The 24168-nt window shown below is 41.3% G+C and overlaps 1 protein-coding gene across 3 annotated transcripts in view; it reads right to left on the reverse strand.

The window, feature by feature from the left end:
* The window catches only part of NME7 (NME/NM23 family member 7), a 143818-nt gene that overhangs the window by 55990 nt on the left and 63660 nt on the right, over positions 1 to 24168 (reverse strand). For all 3 annotated transcript variants that reach the window (XM_054975063.1, XM_054975062.1, XM_054975061.1), the window contains exons 8-10: positions 23935 to 23999; positions 18281 to 18349; positions 13688 to 13789 (exon numbers count right to left, since the gene is read on the reverse strand). In XM_054975063.1, the coding sequence (XP_054831038.1) occupies positions 13688 to 13789; positions 18281 to 18349; positions 23935 to 23999 (236 nt within the window). The remainder of the gene's footprint in view (positions 1 to 13687; positions 13790 to 18280; positions 18350 to 23934; positions 24000 to 24168) is intronic.

Below are 24168 nucleotides of genomic sequence, written 5' to 3' on the forward strand. Positions count from 1 at the left end.
CTCCCTATCTGTCTAGATCTTTCTTAATCTCTTGGAGCAATTTCAAGTAGTTATCTTTCATCAAAGAACTACACTTTGGGGTTAGATATACCCCCAAATATTTTACTCTCTTCTCTAATTGGAATCCTGTTAAGTTGATCAATTCCATTTTTTGGGTTGATGTCATATTCTTGGTAATAACTTTTGTCTTCTGATAATTTACTTTCATCCCAGACATAGATCCGTATTCTTTAATGCAAAACATTAGTTGCTCTATTGAGTCTACAGGATCTTCTAAAATAAATAGTACATCATCAGCAAATGCTTGTAACTTATACTTATGTCCCTTAATCGAGGCATCTTTGATTATGGGATCTTTTCTATGTAATGGCTCTTGTCATTACTTCCAAAATTAAAATAAATAGCAATGGCAAAAGGGGACAGCCCTGTCTTGTCCCTTTTTCTATCAAGATGGTGTCTGTCAAATCGTCATTAACGAGTATCTGTGCTTTCTGCTTATTATTCATAGCTTCAATTGCTCTTATGAAGTCCGTCCCAAATTACATTTCTTTCATCTGCTCCATAAAAAATTGCCAGCTAACGTTATCAAAGGCTTTTCCAGCATCCAAGAACACCATGGCCATAGGTTTTTCAGGGTGTGCTTCATAATATTCTAGTAAATTTTAAACAGTTCTAATATTATTCCTCAATTGTCTTTTAGGAAGAAATTCTGCTTGATCTTGATGTATTATATCTGATAATACTTTTTTCAATCTCATGGCTAAGATAGAAGCAAATATTTTATAGTCACAATTAAGTAGGGAAATTGGCCAGTAATTTTTAATTTCCTTTGGATTAGTTCCTTCTTTATGGATCAATGAAATAGTGGCCTCTATCCAAGATTCAGGTAAAACTGCTTCTTCTAGCACTGTAGTATTCTTGTAATGTAAAAGGATAACATCTTCTAAAGCTTTGTAGTATTCTGCTGGTACTTTTGCTTTTGTATGGCTTCCGTTATTTTCATTATCGTAATGGGATCATTAAGGCATCTCTTACTTTCTTTGGACAGCTTGGGAAGATCTTGCTTTTGTAAATATTGTTTTTGATCTTCCCTTGATATTTCCACTTTCCCATATAGTTGCTTATAAAGATTCCACAATTTCCTTTAATTCTTCCTTTTGTATCTTCTCTCTCTTTGCATCATCGTACAGAGAATGTATCAGTCTCTTTTCACTTTCCTTTCTAAGTTTATAGGCTAACCACTGCCCTGATTTATTTGCATGTTCAAAGTAATTTTGTTTGGCAAATTTGACATTTTTGGCTATTTCTTCCGATAACAACAAATTAATTTGATTTTGAAGAATCTTGATATTATGTTTTAAGTTCACATTTGAGGGATCCATTTTCAAACCCTTCTCATTCTTCTCCAAAGCATCCAATATCTCTTGGTAATGTTGCCTCTTTTCTCATCTCCATTTGGCTGCAAATCTTATCACCAATCCTCTAAAATAAGCTTTACTTGCATCCCAAACAATTCTCATAGGTGTTTCAGAATTTATATTTTGCTGGAAGTAATGTTTCATTTCCTTCTGTGCATCTTGCAAAAATTGCCTATTATTCAACAGTTGAATATTTAATCTCCATCTAAATTTCTTTAGGATATCAGTTATTTTCAACAACAGAGGTTTGTGATCCTAGGAAGAATATCAACATCTTTTATTTCCTGCAAAAAGCTTGCTGAAATCCAACACATATCAATTCTAGACCAGGACGTACGACTCTCAGAATAAAATGTATAATCTATTCCCGTGGGATTTCTCACTCTCCAAGCATTAACCAATTTGTATTCTTCAGCCAGTTTAAGAAAAGATCTTGGGAGGAGGCCTTTGGTGTTTTTAATCTTTTTACTAGTTTTCCTGTCTAAGTCTTGATCGAATACAGCATTAAAGTCTCCCAGCAGACATATATCAGTATAGTCAAATCTTGCTAAAATCTCATTGAATCTCATTTAAACAGTTATAGATTTTTTCTTGGTGATCATTTGGTGCATATATCATTACTAGCAAAATCTTCTTTTCCCAATAGAAGTTTCAACTAATAAGGATCTACCATCTTCAGGCAAATAAACCAAATTAGGTTTCAATTCTTCTTTTATATAGACTACTATGCCTCTTTTTAAAATATAATCAGACAAAAGTAGAGCCAAGTTTTTACATATCAAATAATGTTGATCCTTCCTTCTGATATGTGTTTCTTGTAAACAAATAACATCAGCCACTAGAGTCTTAAGTTGTTTGAAAGTCTTCCTTCTCTTCTCTGGTGAATTTAAGCCATTGATATTAGTTAAAAAAATTCTTATAATTTTTCCCTCCATTATGGTCATCCTTTATTACTACCTTCTTTATTCCTTCTTCGTCTTCCTCTGAGTTTTCGGTTCATGGTTTGGGATCCCTGTCGGTCCACATTCGAGTTCTTCCTCTGATGTTGTAGAATAATCCTGTGTCGAAGTCTCTCCATCTTTTTGTGCAAGATGTTCTAGCATCTTTTCCAATCTTGCCAACTCAGTGATATCAACAAAACACAAGAAGCTTTCCCCAGTAATAACCGTCCCAATACACAAACTATACCCGGGGGGGGGGGGATGACAGTCACCTGAAAAAATAGTATATACAAATGCAATTCTTTTTATAAATATTTTCACATAATTAAAGATGAAAAAATACCATTAAGATTAGTGCTCATTACACCTAATGGAGGAAACAAACAGCTCAGTCCACAGCGTCCTACAGGTGGAGTCTCTAAGTTCCATGTTAATTTCACCTAGACCCTGAAGATATTGACAAATAACCACTTCTGGAATTAACCCTCTATATCCAGGAATGGAAACAATTTGTCACAGGCTGTCTCCACTGACCAGAAGGAACCAACAGTCACAGGTGTGTTGAATAGTGACCCTCAAATAATCCTTTTTGAATTGTATTTTCTCTTTCTTTGCAGATTGGTGGAACTATGAAGATATAAAGGGTCCCCCGAAGAGGTCCCCCCGCCCTACAAGTCGGCTTGTTTCGTGTTCTATCCACATCCTCAGGGGCCAGATGTTTCTCCACCAAAGGAAAACTTTTCAAAGAATCACCACAAACTATCTCTTGTGCATTCTTATTCAGCGCACATCAAAATGGTCAGTAAACTTTAAAGTTTAAACTTTAAAATCCCTCCCTTCCTCCAGCTGACTGTCGGCAGTCAATTGGAGCAAGGGGAGAGATTTTAAAGTTTAGTGGAGTCAGGTGGAGCAAGGGGGAGGGAGATTTTAAAGTTTAAACTTTAAACTCCCTGCCTTCCTCCAACTGACTGCCGGTTGTCAGTTGGAGCAAGGGGGGATTGCAGAAGAAATATAAATGAGCAAAAAATGTTCTATGCATCCAGTCTGGCACTCTATCGCTAAACTGGAAGTACGGGAAACAATATTGGAAGACATTTGTACTCAAGCAGCAACTAAAAAGCAAATATTGTTGTGACAAGGCAGGGGACACAGAAATATTTTGAGCCTAACTAAATATTACATGTATGTATTCTGTACAAAAACCTGCAGCTTTACTGTAGCTGTAGGGTTGCTAGGTCCCCTGGGGCTCAAACCAGCAGATGCGGGGGATTTGGGGGGCATGACGGGAGTACTTACTCATTGCATACAGCACAAACTCCAGCTCTGAAGCACTTCCATGTCACACTGGGAATGACGTAATTCCTGATGCGGAAGCAACATGTCGCACCAGGGGCCGATTTGGTAAAAATAGTTGTTGAGGGCCAATTTTTAACAAAACGGCCTCTGGTACAACCCCACCCTTCCATGTCATGCTGGGAATGATGTCATTCCTGGAGTGTCATGGAAGAACTCTGGAGTGTGCGGGAGCACCTCCGGGGGGTTGCTAACCTGCTCAAACACCTTTTCCCCTGCCAGCCAGGTGAGGGGGTGAGGCAGGGGCTGAAAGAAGGGCATCCCCCGCCCCTATCAGGGGAATGGGATCCCTATGTTAGCTCCTGGTGGCGACTTGTATATAAACTTGCAGCAGGGCACAATTTGGATTGGGACTGCTGCACAAGAGAAGGAGGAATTCCTTTCATCTCCCTCGTGCTGTTTTTGGCTGCTGAAATAGTTCAGGGACCAGGGATGGGAGTATTGCTTTCTATGTGGGTAGCCACATCTCCTGCTGCCCGCAAGTGGCAGGAGAAGGGGGCTGTCACTTTCACACACACACCACACTAGCTTCAGCTGATTGGCTGAAGCTGGTGTGGGGCGTATGAAACTGACAGCCCCTTCTCCTGACGCCAGCGAATGGCAGGAGAAGGGGGCTGTCACTTTTACACACCCCGTGCTGGGTTCAGCCCATCGGCTGAAGCTGACACGGGATGTGTGTGGAAGTGACAGCCCTGTTCTCCTGCCGCCCACAAGGAGAAGGGGGCTGTCTGTTTCAAACTCCCCGTGCCGGCTTCACCTGATTGGCTGAAGCCTGCGCGGGGTGTTTTGAAACTGACCGCCTTCCCCTGCCGCATGCAAGCAATAGGGGAAGGCTACGACTTTCAAACGCCCCATGCTGGCTTCACCCGATCGGATGAAGCCAGCATGGGGTGTTTTGAAACTGACAGCCTTCTCCTGCCACTTCCCGGGGACAGGAGAAGGCGGCTGTCAGTTTCAAACACCCCACACTGGCTTCAGCAGCCGGTGCTGGGTGTTTGAAATGCCATTAACCAGGAACCACGAACCAAGTCGTGAACTAGAAAAAGTTCATGGAAGTTCATGGTTCTTGGAACTTGACGAACCACGAATCATGTAGTTCTTTTTTCCCCCCCGGTTCGTGCCCATGTCTATGGGCTAGCCATTGAATGCAGGGACAGTGTAAGATGTAGTTCATTGTTTTGTTTGATGATTTATTTATATTGTATTTTCATTAGCGGTTGTAAAGTGTTTATAATTTTCCTAACTGTGTGAGGTGGATCAGTGTCATTTTACAGAAGACAAAAGTGAACTGATAAAGGGCCAGACTATGGCTACAGACTACCAAAACTTGGTCCTTGTAGAAAGTCAGTGTGAAGCGGGGGTCAAAGTCCGAGATCCAGGTTCAAATCTTCATTCAAGTATGAAGCTCACCAGGTGAGTTTAGGATGGTCATTCCCTCTTGGTCTAATCTCCTGCTTGGATAAAGTAAGGGACATGACAACTGTGTATGCTACACTGAGCTCCTTGAAAGAAGGGCAGGATAAAAATGAAAGAAATACTTTATTCAGAGATATTTATTTAGTGCAACTAGTGTAGTTTGCAAGTATGTAGAAGTGGCTTGCAGTCCACTTGATGTGCCTCAGGCACTCAGTGACAATGCTGGAAGCAAACACAGTTCCATAATTATACACTTTAATAAAAAAACCTATTCCTTCCCTTTTATTTATCTATATGTTCAAATTAATAATATAGATTACTTTATGCTAAAATATATTTTCTTCTCCTCTGAATTTTACTAAATTTTTCTTCCCTTTCTCTGCTTCATCTTGTTTGTTCTTCTCCTGACAAACTATGGGTATTTTTAAAAGTCAAGTAGCACTCCTAGTTCATGGTTGTTGTGATTATACAAATTGCTCAGAGCTCCATGGATTCTAATGTAATAAAGGGTGTTTGTAGAAGAATAGCCCTCATCTTTGTCTTGCTCCAGACATTTTCATTTACCTTGAGCTAGAGGGTTAGTTTTCATATGAGGAACATACTGAATTGAGAAGAGAGAAATCATAGATTACTTTCTTGGTTCTGCAATGGATTTGGTGTTTTCTCAGTAAACCCCATGACTATGGAAAAGACATTGCTAGAGGGCAAGGATGCCTGCAGACAAAGAGCCAAGCATAATGGGGAGCTGTAGTGAGGAAAGGAATTGGACAAGTATGACCCTGCCCCTCAATTCTGTTAGCGAACAACCATAGGACCCAACCCATACTGAGACACAACGAATACATGCTTTGTGTATTATGAGGCAAGACCTCACAACATTCTTTTCCTGTCACAAATAATTCTTTTAGGAGAGCTAAAAGTGAGCCTCAGTCTTTGGATTGCAGGTGGTCCATATTGTCCTGGTGTTGTGGTTTCACTGGAATTCAGAATGAATTGGATTCTTTCAGAGGATTGGAGGTTCCTAGTTAAATATAATTCTTTCTGTAGCTCGTGCTTGTATCACCACGAGTATGTGTTAAGATGAGTATGTTATGATCACAGGCCCCCAACTGTATAGCACCATGCCACATCACTAACGACAGCAGACACCTTCCTTTCCTTCCTCTCCTCACCATGGTTCAAGCAATTACTAGCATACTGTATGTTTATTTGGGGTTTGTTTCCTTTTAAAAGTTCTTTATAGGGTGAACGCTTTCTCTGTTGCATGAACCCCATATATCCTTTTCATTATTCATTGTGGCAAGGAAAAGCAAGTTTATCCACTGCTTACAGGAAGTCCTATTAATTAAAAAGCCAAGTTGCTCTTTCTTCCCTTCTGCAGAGATCTCACACACCAGCTCTTGTACTCTAACACTCATTTCCATGTGGGCCACCAGACCCCAGATCAAGGCTATCCTTCCTGTAACAAGACCTACACCCCAAATCTGCCATGACTGTAGCTTGATTAATGTCAGTACCAAGGGAGAAATCCTTTTAATGCTCAAAACCACGTTATTATCCTGACATTCACTGGAGAGCTGCATTATGGAACTGCCACAATTCAATGCTGACAGTTCTTAACTTAAAGAGAATCATTCTCTGATCTGGGTTTGCCTCTCTCCACACATATTGGTTAAGTATGGCAGTTTATACAGATTAACAGAGCAAAGGCTGGAAAAAAATAAGGTACCTTTTAGTATTATGATATGATAATAATAAGGAAGCTTCTTCTATAAATACATTGTTCCCATTTTGCTCACTATTGTTTAGATTTAAAAAAACAAAACAAAATAGCAATCATAGCAATCATATTTTTTAATCATTCTTACATCTGGTTAACAATGACAGGATCCAATTACTGCTGCCCAACAAATATTAACCTGAGACTATTCACTCACAGCTGGTTATATGTACTGACTGTCAGCACAGTTTATGGAAGAAATGTTGACAACCTCTCCTTCTCCCCATCTAAATAGCTTGGTTTTTCCAGATATTCAAAAACAATACAAGTACATGCTAGAGAAGACACTTTGCATATGCTGCTGCCTCCACAGTTTTACCCATCCCTGCTGACTTGGGGAATGATAAGCGACATAAGGCCCATCAAATTACCATGTCAGTGATTGCAGCAATAATAAGAGCAAAGGAGATAATGACATATGGAAATGGAACTCACAGAAAAAGGTCTTTATGGAGGGTACAGCAGCTCAGGATAAACTGCAGTGTAGTCATGTTCCTTAATAGGGAAAGGTAAGCACAGTTGTTCAACAATATATTGAATTGGCACAAAGATCAGGATAAAATGGATTACATTAGGTTAAACAGCATCAGTTTCTAATGAAAAAGGGTTTTGGCAAGTGCAGTGGCTGTAAAATCTATCACATATGCTCATGATCAGGGCCGGATTGGCAGGGGGGCAGGGGGGTAGTCTGCCCCTGGGGCTGCCAAAGAGGGGGCACCGGGCTCAGCTGCCAGCCCCTGGAGCACGTGGGCAGCAAGACAGGGGGCACGCTTGCCGTGCGCTCCCTGTCCTGTGGAGCTGGCAGTGGCAGCGCAAGTGGCTGGGAGGCCACCCACGCCATTCACTGCCCTGCCCCGCAGGACAAGGGGTGGCTGGCTTGCCGCACACCCCTTGTCCTGCGGGGCAGGCGAATGGCGCGGGTGGCCTCCCAGCCACCTGCACTGTCTTTTGCCTGCGCTGCAGGACAAGGAGCGTGCGGCAAGCTGGCTGCCCCCGTCCTGCAGGGCAGGGCGGTGAATGGCGCAGGTGGCCTCCCAGCCACTCAGACTACCGCCACCAGCTCTGCAGCGCCCCAGGACAGCCAGCTTGCCCCAGGGCAGCGTGCACCACCCTGCGTGATGATGTCACAGAGGCCAGACTTCACGTTGCCCTGGGCGCCAGCAACCATAGATCCAGCCCTGCTCATGATAGCAACATAAGGACACGTAGTTTGCCATGTAAAGCCACTTGGTGCCACAACAGCTTTATTAGTAGGCAATCTGAACAGAATATATTTCTAACATGGCTCCTACAGATGGCATCTAATGTTGAACTCACAAGTGACATTTTGGAAAAAAGGATAGTCAAACAACTTGAGGTAAGAAAATCATGATCACTCTACTCTTTGGGATATTCAAGAACATACAAACAAATCTTATCTTACCAATACCACAATTTTAGGCTACAGACAGTTATAGCAACTTCAGTGCATCTGTCAGTTAGCAGCTTTATTACTTCAGATGAATTGTAAGTTTTATTTTATTTATTTATTTAACTTATGCCCCTGTGCTTTACTCCATTAAGTAAGTCCTTTCTCAGCTTCAAAGAGGCAGTGCCTTGTGTAGAGGGGCAAGCCAAAAGGTGAGATCACAAAGGCTCTTGGCCTATGGTGTGAAGCTGGAGACCTAGCTGCTTTAATCAATTACTACAACCCCCCCCCCACTTTCAAAAGATGGAGACCTACACCAGAAACTGCACCTGGAGACCAACAGCAGCATAAATAGAGCAACACCTGTTAGACCACATTAACTTTAGTACATCATGAACACTAGTATGTTTATTTTATTTATTTTATTTATTTATGTCATTTATAGTCCGCCTTTCTCACTGAGACTCAAGGCGGATTACACAGTATGAGATTAGTACAATCAGTATCAAGTACATTTCAATACAGTATCAAGGACATTTCATAAACAATACCGTAGGGTAAATAGATACAAGTTTAAAAGATATAGTATTAGCAAGAATCCAATACAGAGTAGAAAAAATACTGAAGCAGAACATAATCAATTCTAGGACTAACATTAGACAACATGGAGCACTGGTGGTACATAGGAGTACTAAGGGTAGATTGGGTATTCTGCTGGTCTACTGGCCACCTAGTTCCCCAGTAAGAACTCTTTCTGAGCTGTCAGAAGTATTCTCAGACATGGTCCAAGAGACACCTAGACTGATAGTTGTGGGTGATTTCAATATCCATGCAGTATGCTCCACATCAGGGCCAGCCCAAGACTTTATAGCCTCCTTGGCAGCGGAACCAGCTCTGCAGGTCACTACAGAGCTGGGTGATCTAAAAAGGTCTGGAAGATTTATGGAAAGATGCTGGAAGAAAACTCATGTTGAATCTGATACAGCAAGCGACAGAACCCATTGGAAGACTTATGAAGCAGCAGTGATAGCAGTAAAGAAATATTACTTTATTGCAAGCATGGCATCAGCTAGTTCATGTCCATATCATTTGTTTAAAGTATCTTGACATATTTTGACCCATAAATCTGAACCTTGGCTAGTTCAAGAACAATTAGCTGTGATAGCTTTGCAAAGTTTTTTGCTAAAATAGTTCGAATGTGCTCTGAACTGGATGCCACCTGTAATATAGGTCAATGAGAAGTGATGCTTAACACAAGATCCAGTCCATTTCTGAATCATTTTGATCCAGTCACAGTGATGCATTTTGACAGAATTCAAGTATCTGTGGCTGCTACTTGTAAACTGGATCCATGCCCATCCTGGCTGCTAAAATCTTGTAAAGACCATATAAAGGAGCCCTTGATGCCTACCATAAAATAATCACTAACCCTAGACACCTTCTCTCAGCCTCTCAAAGAGGTCATCATCCACCTACTACTTAATAAAATATTCTTTGACAATATGATGTAGTCAATTATTGCCCAGTCTCTTATCTGCCCTTTTTCACCAAAATGGTTGAGAGAGCAGTAGCTGACCAGCTCCAGGTCTTTTTGGACAACTCTTGTGCTTTGGACCCTTTTTAGTCTGATTTTACGCCAGGCTATGGGATGGATAAGGTTCTGGTGGCTCTAGTTGATGTCCTCCACCTGAATGTAGACAAAAGCCATACTTCATTGTTGCTCCTCTTGGATCTATCTGCAGCCTTTGACAAGGTAGACCGTGCCATCCTGCTGAGGCATTTGGAGGCAGAAGTAGGTATTAGGGGATGTACCTTGGACTGATTTATATCATTCCTCATGGATGGACTCAAAGGGTCACTATTGGAGACCAGTTGTCTTCAGTGTGGGAATTACATTGTGGGGATACCACAAGGCACAATCTTATCCCTCATGTTATTCAACCTCTATGAAAAGCCTTTAGGAGAACTCATTTGTAACTATGGAATAGGATGTTATCAATATGCAGATAATGCCCAGCTCAGTATCTCATTATTCAAATCTCCTGGTGATGCTTAGACATACTGAATCACTGCTTGATAGCAGTTGTCACTTGGCTAAAAGCAAACAAATGGAAACTGAGCCCAGACAAGACAGAAGTGATGCTACCTGGAAAAGCAGAAATCTTGAAGAATATTGTTTTCCCAACCTTTGATGGGGTTCGTTTGACCCTGGCTGACTCAGTTATGAGCCTACTATAATGCACTCTATAGGTCCCCCATCAAGATGAACTCAGAGACTCCAGTTGGTGCAGAAAGCTGCAGCTTTTTTACTTTCAGGAGCTAGATGGAGCATGCATATCACTCCCATTCTGCAGTCACTCCATTGACTACCTGTTACCAAGATCAATTCAAGGTCATGACTACTACATTCAAAGCCCTTCATGGCCTTGGCAACCGCTTCTCCTCCTATGTTCCGCCTTGGCAGCTTCACTCATCTGAACACGGCCTTCTGCAGAAACCACTCTGCAGTTGGACAAAATTAACAGCTACCTGAACATGTGCTGTGGTATCCCCCACCTTGTGGAATGACCTGCCTGAGGAGGTCATGAAAGTTCACATTCTTCTGGCTTTCCACAAACTACGCAAAACTAATCATTCAGGAAGGTTTTCTACCCACATTATAGGGCTGTGTCATAAGAAACAGCTTAGAGAGATGCCTTTGTAGGGACAGTGACTATTGACTATGCTATTTGGTTCGGTGTGTTGAAGTAGATATGCCCCTATTAGGGAGATCCACATCGCTAAACATGCCATGCTAATTAGTAATGCTTTGTTGTGGGAAGATTTCACCTCTGTGCTCAGCTCTATGACTGTTTTCACATTTTCTGCTACCATATCCTACTGTATCTGCTCACAGAACGTCCTAACTGTTGTTCATTATTGTATTTTGCTCAGTAAATTATTTATTTGTTTATTTACTTAAATTTATAGTCCGCCCTCCCCAACCAAGTAGGCTCAGGGCGGATCACAACAATTTAAAACACACTACACAATTCACCTGCAATAGCCATTAAAATATAAATAATACATATCATTCATTTAAAACATATATTAGCACCATGTAAATACAACTATCAAAATTACAAACATAGCAGCACGTTATACATTCACTTATCACCATCTATAGACGATCATATAAAGATGTGAGATGACTTTGGGTGGGAGGGCACAGAAACTCACCTCCCCCCACTGTGGGGAGGGGCACTGCCCAGCATCACCCATATGCCTGGCGGAACAGCTCCGTCTTGCAGGCCCGGTGAAATGATAACAAGTCCTGACAGGCCCTGGTCTCGCAAGACAGAGCGTTTCACCAGGTTGGGGCCAGGGCCGAAAACGCCCTGGCCCTGGTCGATGTTAGGCGGGCCTCCCTAGGGCCAGGGATCTTTAACAGATGTTTGTCACTCGAGCAAAGAGTCCTCTGGGGCTCATATGGGGGTTGTTGATTATATCGTACTTCACTTGCACTAAGTAATCTACTTAAGTCTCCGAGAAAAAGGCGGACTATAAATAAAGAAGTACATAAATAAAAATTTAAAAGATGTATCGTCCACCTTTCTCACAGAGACTCAAGGCAGATTACACAGTGTGAGTCAGTGCAGTCAACTTCAAAAACATTTCAATAAACAATGGAATAGGGCATATAAATGCAAATGTGCAAATATTTAAAAATGGCATAAATCCAACAGTATATAATTATAAACAAGTTATGTAGGAAAGATATGCTATTTCAAATGGTGTTAGTTTTCATATGCATAAAGTTATACACATAAAAATTAATACCATTTGAAACAGCATATCTCTAAAAAATAATTTGCTTTAAAAATAGAATTCAGAAGATTAAACTAAAATTCAAGTCTCCCTACAGATTCCCTACTGAATCTATAAAAAGAACTCTAGCAATGTCTCAGAACTGCTCAATCACTTTATTATTTTGCACAGAATGGCTGCAATGAAAGTTGAAAGTTAATAGAGATAGGATAGATGAAAACATCTTATCAAACAAGACCATACTGATTTAAGCAATTCCATTCTATAAATTCTATTAACACCCATTTATCAGGGCATGGTAAAGCAAACAGACTGAAGCCTATGTCTTACACCTGAAGGTATGATTTAGGATGCATTAAAGAGATGCTCAGTTATGTCCCAGAGTCAGAACTGCTTTTCAGAGTGGTAGGTGTAAAACAAAGGAGGTATTTATTGTCTGTGAAATTCCAAGTCAATATCTCTACTCAAAAAGGTAACCAACTACTATGAGTTCATAGTACAGACGAAACTGAATTATATTTCATCAAATAAAAACTCACTGTTTCTCAAGGATTATAAGAAGTTATCAGTGTGTGAACGAAGTGCTCAAGAAGAAAATGCCCTCTAAAACCACAGCTCACACCACACTTACTCGAGACATGAATGATTACAGGAAGTGAATTCCAGTTACAGGAGTTCTTACCACTCCCCATATCACACAGCCCTCACAACACCTTCAATAATTCATTGTCGATCAGCTAGCCCCTCTCCATGTCTAATCCTAGCCAATAAACACCATGAGACCAGGTTAGAGCAAAAGGAGGAAAGAGAGGCATCATTACTGCTTTTATCCTACATATAGCACCATACTCTAGACCCCTATGCCTTTGTAAAAAATACATCAAATTAAAGCTTGAGTCCTACAGGACACCATGGAATTCCAAGGAGACATCAACTTCTCATTACACTTGAACAAGAGTTGCCATGTTGCCAAGGTCCAGAAATTCAAGAGCAGCTAGGATAGAGTTCCCCAATTCTATTGAGTCTGTAGGAGTGTTGGAATTTTTGGAATGCTGAGAAATTTTGGGATTTTTTGAAAATTCAGTAAAAATTCAGGATACCTGATTTTTGATTCGAAGTACCCAGCTTTTACCAAATCAGCCAAAATTTGGTATTTTAATCTGAACTGAACTGCACACCCCTAGTTCTATGTTGGGAGGTCTTTAAGAATGTCCAGACACTTCAGCTGACTCAAGATGGAGTAGCAATGCTGCCAGCAGACGCCTGTACTGGTAACACAGCATGAAAAGAACTCCTCAAAGCTACTGAGACTTCAGCCTGCTATTTCACAGCCACACTAAACCATCAATAGAATAGTGGGTATATTTCCAACAAAGTTTTGGACTATAGATACCTTCAGAAGCAGACTATATAAATTGAGGGAATTTATTTTTTGCCTCAGAATAGGAAGATGGTACAATAATGAACACTGAATCTTTTGTGCCAAATAATAATACTGCTACTATCTATGCTATTGTGTTTCAAATGTTAATAATGATATGAACTTCTCATATAAGTTACTTACAGGATCAGAGGGTCCACAGAAATCTCTGAATACTTTTGAAGGATCCATTTGTCTAATTTCTAAAGCTATACAAGGTCCTGAGCACAGTTCTACAACCATCTCCTATAAAAATAAAATAATAAAAGATTTTGTAAGCAAATAATTGAATACTGCACGTTTTGTCATCAAGGCTATTTATTTATTCACTTATTTATTTATGTATTTATTGCATTTGTATTCCTCTCTCCCTGAAAACCAAGTTCAGAGCAGATTGCCGTGGACTACTATTTTATCCCGGCAGTTCTAGAAATTTCATGAGGTTTCCTAATATAATGTTATTTTAATTTATTTCCCTTTCACATCATCTGAGGATGATGTGTGGTGGGTTTTTTGTTATTTTATTAATTATCATGACTTTATCATCATCAATTTATTTCGATACAGAACCAGTTCCAGAGAGTCAGCAATAATAAAGTAAGAGTACAGAACAATGGGTGAAGATTATGGAGGGGCGGGGGACAGGGAGATGATACCTTCCTCCGACAAGAAAGTAAGTTATTGAGGCTCAGTCAACCACTTGCATATTCCACATGCTCAAAGGCAAAGTTTGGCAACTTTGTTAGTTATCTCCTGGGAAGAGTCTGCAAGGAGGAGGGAGACATAATGTTGTTCAGATCTTCCTGGTAAAGTTGACAATATTGGAGCTATATAGTGAGATCAGATGTCATTGTAGAATAAGCAGTGCAGCAGAACATGCTCAATAGACTCTTCTTTCCCTGTATGGCATGGGCAGAACCACTGAGGGAGTGGAACACAATGGTATCTGCCTTCCAGGAGGAATGAAGACAGCGCTGAAGCGTGCAAGGGTAAAGGATCTCCGATATTTCAAGAGCTCAAGGGATCTAAGATAATTTGCTGGTTGGATGCATTTGGCATGCTGCAGAATAACTGGATATTTCTGTATCTGTGTCCTATCTGATTGTAGGGCATGATCCCAGAGCCACTGTTTGTTTCTTTTGCTTTTTGGTACCCAAGATGCAATAAGGCTTGGGGAGAAAGACCATGATCCTGGAGTTTCCCCTCAATTGATCTTTGCCAGGTTGAGCAGTGACTATCGACAAGAATCAAAGGAGCTAGACCCACCAGATTGAAGATGAGTTTTAGCCAATAGGTGAATGTGAATAGCCACATGCGAGTCTCTAGGGGGACCAGCCTAGTCTCTAATCTAAGGAGGGCATTTGGGATACACCGTGGGACTTAAAGGATCTTTCGTAGGAATTTTGATTGTACAGTTTCCATGAGTACCTCTCTTTGTAGATACAGAACTGGGAGCCATGTAAGAGCTGATATATAACCTTTCCTTGGAAGACCTTGATTGCTGCAGGGATAAAAGACGAACCTTTTGTGAAATAGAATTGTAGAATGGCGGAGGATGCTCTGTGGGCAGTCTCTGCAGCATATGATGCCTAAGCTCTCCAATGTCCAGATGCCTGGAAGGCTATTCCAAGATATTTAAAGATTTTGGTTTGTTCAGTGTTATGGCCCTCTATTTGCCATCTATGGGGTCGATGTTTTTTGGTGAAGACTAGGACTTTGGGGGGGGGGGCGGTATTTTATCACAAGCTGCACTTCTTTACAGTATATAGTGAAGGCACGGAGTGCTCTCTTGAGGCCCACTTGTGAATGAGATAGGATGACAATATCATCTGCATATAGTAAGGCAAGAATCGATTTGTTGGCAAGCTTTGGCAAATGGAAGCTTGGATTTCTTAGATGTTGCACCAAGGAGTTGATATAGTAGTTGAAAAGTAGAGGGGCCAGGATACAGCCCTACTTGACTCCTTTATCAAGTGGGATCTTATTGGAGGGATGGCCTTGAAGACTGCATCTTACTTTTAGAAAGTGTCTTTCATGCAGTGAGAGAATAAATATATAGATTCTTTTGTCTATTGAGGACTTCTCAAGCTTTACCCAGAGCCTATTCCTGGAGATACTGTCAAATGCTGCTTTGAAATCCACAAAAGCAGCATAGAGTCTCCATTTGGCTTAGAGCTGTACTCCACAAGGTGGTGCAAAATCAGACACTGGTCTATTGTGGAACGGCCAGCTCTAAAGCTTGCTTGTTTGTCCATCAGAAGTTTTCTCAATCTAGCCAGTCAAGCAGTTTCTAATATAAGTATCTTGAATATAATTTACTAACAACACTGAGGAGATTAACTGGTCGGTAGTTGGCAGGATTCGATTTTTCTCCTTTCTTGTATATTGGAACAATAATTGCAAGGACCCAATCTGCGGGGATGCAGGCTGACTGGTTCATGTGGGTAAACAGTGCAGCAAGCATTTGGGCCCACCAGTGAATGTTGCATTTTATCATCTCTGGAGATATCATGTCATTTCCAGGAGCCTTGCCAGATCTCAATTGATTTATTAGTTTTTTAACTCCATTGACAATTACCAGTGGTCATGCTAGGAGATTTATAGTTGGATTTCCAAGGAGGTATGTGGGTCTGTTTCAGACGAATAGAGTCCACAGAAGTGAGATTCCCAAAGCTGGGGACAGATATTGCAACGTATCCTTGGGGGCCCTGTATGGAGCTCAGCCCTGATTAAGTGTCAAAAGGTTGCCAAGTTATTTTATTTAGAAGCTTGGATCACTAGATTTCAGGAGTCTCTTTGTGCTCTTCATTTTTTCTCCACTAGATGGTTTTTATAGCGTTGCTTTAAGATTTTAAGCTCTTCGGGGGATTTTGGATGTATTACTTAGTCTGTATTGCTGGAATTTGGCCACTAGACTGTTTTTCGCTGAGTGGCAGTGTGCATCAAACCAGATCTTTGATTTATTTTTCCTTGTTGGTTGGGTGTTTGGTTCATGAGGTCTCCTTAGGGCGGTTTGCGTCCAGCCAAGAATGAGGCGTTGGTATGATATAATCGCTGTGTCTGTGGCATTTGCTGAGATCACAGTGTTTTTGAAGTTGAGATGTTTTGTCTGAGGTAAAATATTTTTGGTACTGATGATCCACTCTCTCAGACCAGATTAACCTTCTGTAACCTGGTACTGGTTCTAGTTTGATGTTGAGTTGTTCAGAGATGTGCTCTGGTGGTTTACTGATGTTGAGCTCCAAAGTGATTGGGAGATGGTAACTGTCTTGTTGAGACCCTACTTTGAGGTGCATGTTGTAACTAAGCAAATCGTGGGATGTATCATGACCTTAGTCTTCAAATCCTGCTTTTTTTTAAAGGATACTGAGAAACTATCTTCAAAAATGTATTTTCATGGACCACAATAATTGAAGGCAAAACTTGACAATCTCAAGTGAGAAGCTCTTTGTTACATATGTCTTTCCTACTTCTCAGCCTCTTAATTCTGGAATGGAGACTGTGAAAAATATTTCATGCATGCTAGAAAGTGAGAAAGTATATACTTATGAGATAAATTATGAAGAAAGCCTTTTTCTGTCAGAATAATGTAACCAAGCAAAACTGGGTTAGAGTATAAGAAATCATTCAGTCTGAAACTACATATGGAATATACATTCCTGTGTCATTCTCTGCTCTGTAAAATTTAGGATCACCTACCCTTTGTCTACTACTCTTAACAACACTAACAAACTGGCTCTCAATATGACACCCAGATCTAATTTCTCTTTTCAGATGAGTCAGTATACATCCTAAACTGTTTAAAATCACTAATGGACTGGATGAATAAACTGAAACTCAATCCAGAAAAAACTGGTATTGTTGATTAATAAGGCAAATTAGAGTCTGTAGATTAAGCCTGTTCTGGATAGGACTACTCACATTTGTTGGTTTTCTGTTTAATTTTTCTGTAATATGGAATCTTTTCCCTTTTATAAGCTACTTTTGGTCCAGGGAGAAAAGTAGCCTAAAAGTCACAAAGTAACAACTTTGATGGAAATGCCGGCTGTGACTCCTCCTTGAAAGGCATCATTTGGTCACAGTCTTCAATGTACTGATTATATAAAGGTTTGATTATTGTAATATATTCTACATGAGGATGTTTTTAAGAATGTCCAGACTCTTCGGCTGTCACAAGATGGAATGACAGTGATGCCAGAAGATGTCAGTTACATGGACACAGCTCACCAGTTTTCAGTGATCTTCACTGGCTACCATTTTGCTTCCAGGCACATTCAAAGTGCTAGCTATTTATTTATAAAGTGTATGATATCTGAAAGACTCTATTCTGCATGAACCTTCTTATTGGTTAAGATTGCCATCAGAGGCTCTGCTCTGTGTAGCATCACTGTCTAAAGCAAGGTAGGCAAGTACAAGAGTCAGGGCTTTCTCTCAAGCAGTTTTTATTTTGTTGTGTCTTTAGTTCAGGATTCTCTAGTGTAGCACCATAGCTCCCACCAGTACTTGTTATTGTTTATGGCCATTATTCTGAAAAATGGTTTTTAAATTACATGCTGTATTTGACCATACTGCTTTTAAATTGTTATTAGTTTTTATGGTTTACTCATAATTTTGTTAGGTATTTTAATTAGTATTGTAAGCTGCCTCAAGCACTTTATAACGGAGAGTGAGAGATACAAATGTTTTAAATAAATACCAACATTTAAAACAGAATAATATGATACACTGTTTACTTACAGAATATTCAGCAACAACACCTTTGTAAATTGCATAGAATTCTTCTGCATTTGCACGGTCCATATAGAACTATATGTAAAACAGAATGAAAAAACAAGATGTCATTCTGCTCATGGAGAGAAACAAGTGTTCTTACTTATAAGAACACTCCCAGCTTTATAGTTGCTCTCCCCTGTACATACACAACTTGAATAGGCTTCACGTTATTTCTACATTGTAAGCTATTAAGAGTGTATAGATTGCCAAAAAAAGCTGATGAAACCAAAAGGAACCAGGAAGCAAGAGCCTATTAACTACCACTGCGTATTCAATTTCATATCAAAATGGAGAAGTGGGGGGGGGGGGTAGGAATGACGGGGGAAATGGAATAATATGCAGGCATAATCCCGTTGGCGTTTGCATGAGAATCTTCAGCCTTCCAGTGTACCACCCACATATGGACATTTATTTGGATCATCATGGTTCTTCTGTATACATTGTGTTCTAAATCAACATACTTTTGAGTTCATTGGCTATTGGTCCTGGTACCTTGCACATTACTAATTGACATTCATTGTATTTATTGTATCCTTATTATTAATTGACATTTATTGTATTTATTGCATCCTTTTCATTGTATTTATTGCATTCTTTTGATTGAAAGGTTGATGGGCAAAGGTGTGAAATGCGAGGATAGCCGCAGCAAGCTCAGCTCGCTGGGGAGAGGCCTGGTTTGCAGAATATTTAGTAATCCAGCGACCTTCGCTCTGATAAACAATGGCTCCTCGGGAGCGGCCACCATCAGAAAAAACTGACCGCCGCGCGCAGAGGCTGAGGAGACTGAAGAGATCGAAGGAAAATAGGTGCTGATTGTAGGAGAGAAAAGCGGTGATCCTTAGGCAAATGAAAGAGGATTTCTCCCACAAAGTCAGCAAGAGCAATTTGAAACTGCAGGGAAGTACGCAGGAGGTGATTGAAATCATGTTTAGGAAAAGGCATAGTGACAGACAGCAAATCATGACCAGTGCGCTCAACAGCACGCTCTCGTGCCATAGCACAGAGATCAGCCGTGGCATGAGGATACGGAAGGATATTTTGGTGAGAGCCATGAGAGAGATACAACCATTCTACAAGAAAAACCTGCCCATGATGCAGAATTCCCAAAACTCCAGTGGGCGTTTGGGGAGTGGGAAGGATGAAAAGGCGGAGGCCATCAAGCCCCGCAGGGATTCTGTTTACACACGGTTGAGCTAAAATCTCATTTACCTTTTGCAAAGCTGCCTGGGCTTGCAGGGGAACAGTAATAAGATCACTGGGATGTTTCGCAGTAGTAAGTAAGGAAAACAATGGGCTCAAAAGACTGGTAGGTAAAGAAAAACAAGGTCTCACCCAATTAAGGGTGCCTAGGAGTTGCTGCAAAGCTACAAGTTTGAGGGGCTTTCCTGTTCAAGCTGGGCTGGTAGGTGTCGGTTGTACATCTCCACCCCCAGAAGCCTGACATTCTGCTGCAAAATGACCAGGGTTACCGCAGTTAAAACATTTCCCCCCTGGCCTTACACCCTGGCGGAGAGCGGCAGCAAGCAAAGAGGCTTGATGTGAGGGAGTTCCTATATCTTGGCAAGCTCTAATCATTTCTGCCAACTCCCAGACCAGTGATAACCCTCCGGCATTCAGAGGTAGCATTCTCTTTAGCTAATCTAAGCAACAGCTCCTCTTGGGCTGCAGCGTTATCAACTTGACGCCTAAGAGCTTCCTGAAGGCGATTAACAAAGTCTGTGTAAGGCTCAGCGGCTTTTTGGCGAATGCTGGAAAAGGTTCGCAAGGGTTTGCCAGAAGATGGGACATGCTGAAAAGCGTGAAAGGCACAATTAGAAGAAACCTCCAGAGCGGCAGCGGGTAAGACTATCTGATGATTGGGGTCACTGAAATTTCCTGCCCCATAGAGTTGCTCAGCAGTGTAAGCTCCGCCAGAATTGGTGCCTCTTAGTACACACTGCTGGCAGAACTCACTTTCCCAAACCACATATTGTGCAGGAGTTAAAAGCATGTGAATCATGGTTTTCCAATCCTCCGGAACTAAGGTATGATTACGCATGACAGCCTCAAGCATGCCTTGCACATAACCGCTTTGCAATCCCATATCTCGAATAGCCTTCCTTAACTCAGTAAGAACAGGATAAGAGAGAGGCTTATATTCCACAATCTGGCGGCCCTGAGCATCAACCCGGTCAGTAAGATGAACTGGGCAGATAGCAAGCATTTCAGTTAATTCTGCCACATCCTCGGATTTTGCCTGCCTGAGCTCACGCTCCAGAACCTCTCTCACAAGCTGCCCTGGGACTCCTCCAGCAGAAGATGGAAGATTAAAAGCTTTACCGGGAGGCGCAGAAGGTTGGGGAGGGGAGGGGGAGCTGAGCAGTGCTGGAGGAAGCAATTGCACATCAGCATACTTTGGTGGGCACTCCTTAGACAACTGAGCAGTCGTGGGAACAGGTGTGAACTTCTCCACTGCATGCCGGCATTGGTGCCAAGTATGCAACAACTCTACATTAGCTCGTGGTGGGGCATGAAGAACCTGGCCGATTTTCTCCCAGTCTTTGAGGCTGAGAGAACCCTCCTCAGGGTACCAAGGGCACAGCTTATTAAGCTCCTGAAACAAGGAGCGAAGTTGACTAGAAGTCACGGTCCCGCTGGACTTCTGAACCAGGAACCGGAGTTCCTCTAAATGCCTGCGCTGGGCATGTGAAAATTGTCCTCCCATACTCACCAATGAAGGGGTCACTGAGACAGCGACGAAGGAGTGCACTCAAGGGGCCTATGCCAGGCGTTGATGAGCGGGGTCCCTGTTCAGGCGCCACATGTAGGAATGACACGACCCAGGGTGAAGATTCGAACACCAGTCTGCCCCACCGGGCAGTAGTCGTTTTATTTAAGCATAGCCTGTGCATTCTTGCATGATCCCCAGGAACAATGAATAAGGAAATAGATGTCTGTCTTTGCTAACATCCGGTTAACCAGTTACTAGCAGAGACAGGGAAACTGCACGTAGAGAAAGACTTTGTATTGTTAGGCATTTATGAGCATCAGCAGAATGCCCTTTGGTCAGGGTAGGTGTGCCTAAACCGCTGACCTACAGGGGGGGCATCAGCTGAATGATATGTTTATGCTGCAGGGATAATAACATGACAAAGAAATGATCTAAGCAAACTAGAGATGTCAGCATCATACATCAGAGGTGACTGGCAGGCTGCGATTCTATGCACACTTATCCAGGTATAAGCTTTATTCAACTTAGTGGCACTTACTCCTGAGAAGAATGCCAGCATGTGGCAGTAAGAGATGGCATATATATTATATATAAAATAATAAATTATGGTATAACAATATAATAATTGTTCTATACAAAATTCATACCACTCTGACAGACATGCCAGTATTGTTCCCATTTTACAAATGGGAGAACAGATGAGGTGAAGCAACCATCATCAGTTTAAGTCAGAGATACCATACAGCCAACTGATGTTCAAATGAGTTCTATGAGATGGATCAAATGAGAACGTCAGCCCTGAGACCCAAAGGGCTGTGGGACAAAAAGCTATGCAGGGAACACAGGCCCTACCACACCTTTCTCTTTTGGTAAGACTTACTCCATATATTTTCAGAGACCCCCCCCTCCCCACGCCACAAGATGGTTTTGTGATTGTCCTATAATGAAACAAAATGGGCTTAGACTCCTAAACTCTGTTTAGGATTTCACTGAAACTATTACCTAATGTTAACACCAAAACTGATTTCCAGATTTGCTAATAAAAACTTTAGTACATTTTTCTTGACTTCTGCTCTTGCCTGTGTTCTGATTATTGTTTGAGAGGTTAACTAGATGTTTATATTTTCAAAGTGAGAACAGCCATTGCTTCTTTATCCAAGCAGCTTTAGGTGCTACCCATAGTCTTTTTTTGCATCTTGACTAAGTAAGTCTGAATAATGTTTCCTATGTTTCATCTCAACTATAGCAATCTACAAACCTGTTCCTTTCTTACAGTTCTGCTTAACAAGCCTAATGGCAAACTGGAAGCTAATCTGAAATATTCTGGGTTGGCCCTAATAAAGATTATTCCACTACTGAAACTAGCCAGAACAGAAATATGTTTTGAACACTTTCGAGTTGCAAGAGTTGCTCTCAATCCACAAAAATAAGGCTGAGGAAGCAAGAACACGACTGCTAACAGGGAGGGGAAACTTTATATATAGTGGCAGAAAATAAGCAGTGACCAATCACAGTGGGCAGAAATGGAGCAAGGCAATGAGGAAGCAAAACTGTTCAGCTCGCAGGAGGCATACTGTTTCCGATTCAGATGCGATGGCTCAAGGGGTACAGTTCTGGGCCCTGCTCTCAGCAGTCCCAATTCTTTTGAGTTCTCCTATGCTGCTAGCCCTGAAATGCAAAGCACTTGTATTCTGGGTAGAAAGCAAACCAATTTTCAACAAGAACATTTTGTTCTTTTTGTAAGGCGCAACTTAAATTGTTTGTATTTGTGATATCAAACTGCACCACCAACAGCTTATGTACAGGGCTTTTTTTCCGGGAAAAGAGGTGGTGGAACTCTCTATTACCACTTGTGTGCACGAGCTGCGCGCGTTCTCCCAGAAATGCATGATGATGTCATTCCCGGAAGCAACGCCACTTCCCAGAACCCAGCACAATGCATTATGACGAGAAAAATGTTAGTAGGCTTGGAAAATTACACTATTATGAGAAAGAGTTTTTTTCGTTTCTGTATCCTCTACAAAAAGTGAAATCTTCCATTCCTTTCCCCAAACATTTCACTTCTTTGGAATCATATTTTAAAATATGCGAGGGGGCCTCTAAAAATCCAAAACCCATCTCACAAATCTAAATTCTAACAGATTCCCTCTGCCAGCATAGAAAAGAAATCCAAAATTCTTTCTCAAAATTCCAGAGTCTGAAATTCCAAATCTAATGATTATTGAATTTTCACATTTTCAGGGAGGGTTTTGCTTTACTGGTGCAATTCAAAAGAAGATACTCCTCTGCAGAGCCCGCACCAGGCCCAAGCAGTATCTGCTTGCTCTCTCGCTCTCTCTCTCTCTCTCACACACACACACACACACACACACACACACAAAGAGAGAGAGAGAGAGAGAGAGAGAGAGAGAGAGAGAGAGAGAGAGAGAGAGAGAGAGATTAAAAGAAGGCAGAATGAACCCAAAGCAGCTTAGCCTTCTCTGCAGAGCTCGCGGGCCGAAAGAGGAAGGAATCACCTGGGCAGATTCCAGAGCTGTCAGAACGCCGTTCCGAAGCATTCCCCCTCAAAAAAAGCCCAGCTTATGTCTAAAGGTGGCTAGGGGGTGAAGTTGCTTGGCCCATTAAGCCCTTTTCTTAGCATCGTTCTTATGATCAATGAGCACAGAAAACTTGATTGTTGTGTGCCCCAGGCAAGTGGTTGTAATGTTTGTTTCAGGGGCAAATATGTTTGGAGTTGCTGTTGTTCAATGGGGGAAATCACTGAAAAACATGGCAGCTATGTTGCTGCAGGCATTTCCACTTGCAAGGTATTAAAGTTGCTACTGCAGAAGAAAGCTTCAATTGACTGTTTGAGAGGTCTCTACCTCTCTGGAGATTTCTCAACAAGAATCTAGAATAAAACAATTACCATCTGCAGAGCTGAGATTTCAAATCCTGTATCAATTATTGCTTTTATAATCTTCCCAGTCAGTCCTGTGAAAATTAAAAATAAATAGACAGGTTAGCAAAGTACTCACATATGTTTTTACCATAGTACACATTTATAAATTTTATTTATGATATTCATTTAATGTGATCTGCACATTTTATCAAGAAAATATGCTAGGTTGAGAAAGTCCATGGAAGATAAATCTGAAAATTT

The sequence above is a fragment of the Eublepharis macularius genome, chromosome 3 (assembly GCF_028583425.1).
Source record: "Eublepharis macularius isolate TG4126 chromosome 3, MPM_Emac_v1.0, whole genome shotgun sequence".
In the NCBI taxonomy this organism is placed as follows: domain Eukaryota; kingdom Metazoa; phylum Chordata; class Lepidosauria; order Squamata; family Eublepharidae; genus Eublepharis; species Eublepharis macularius.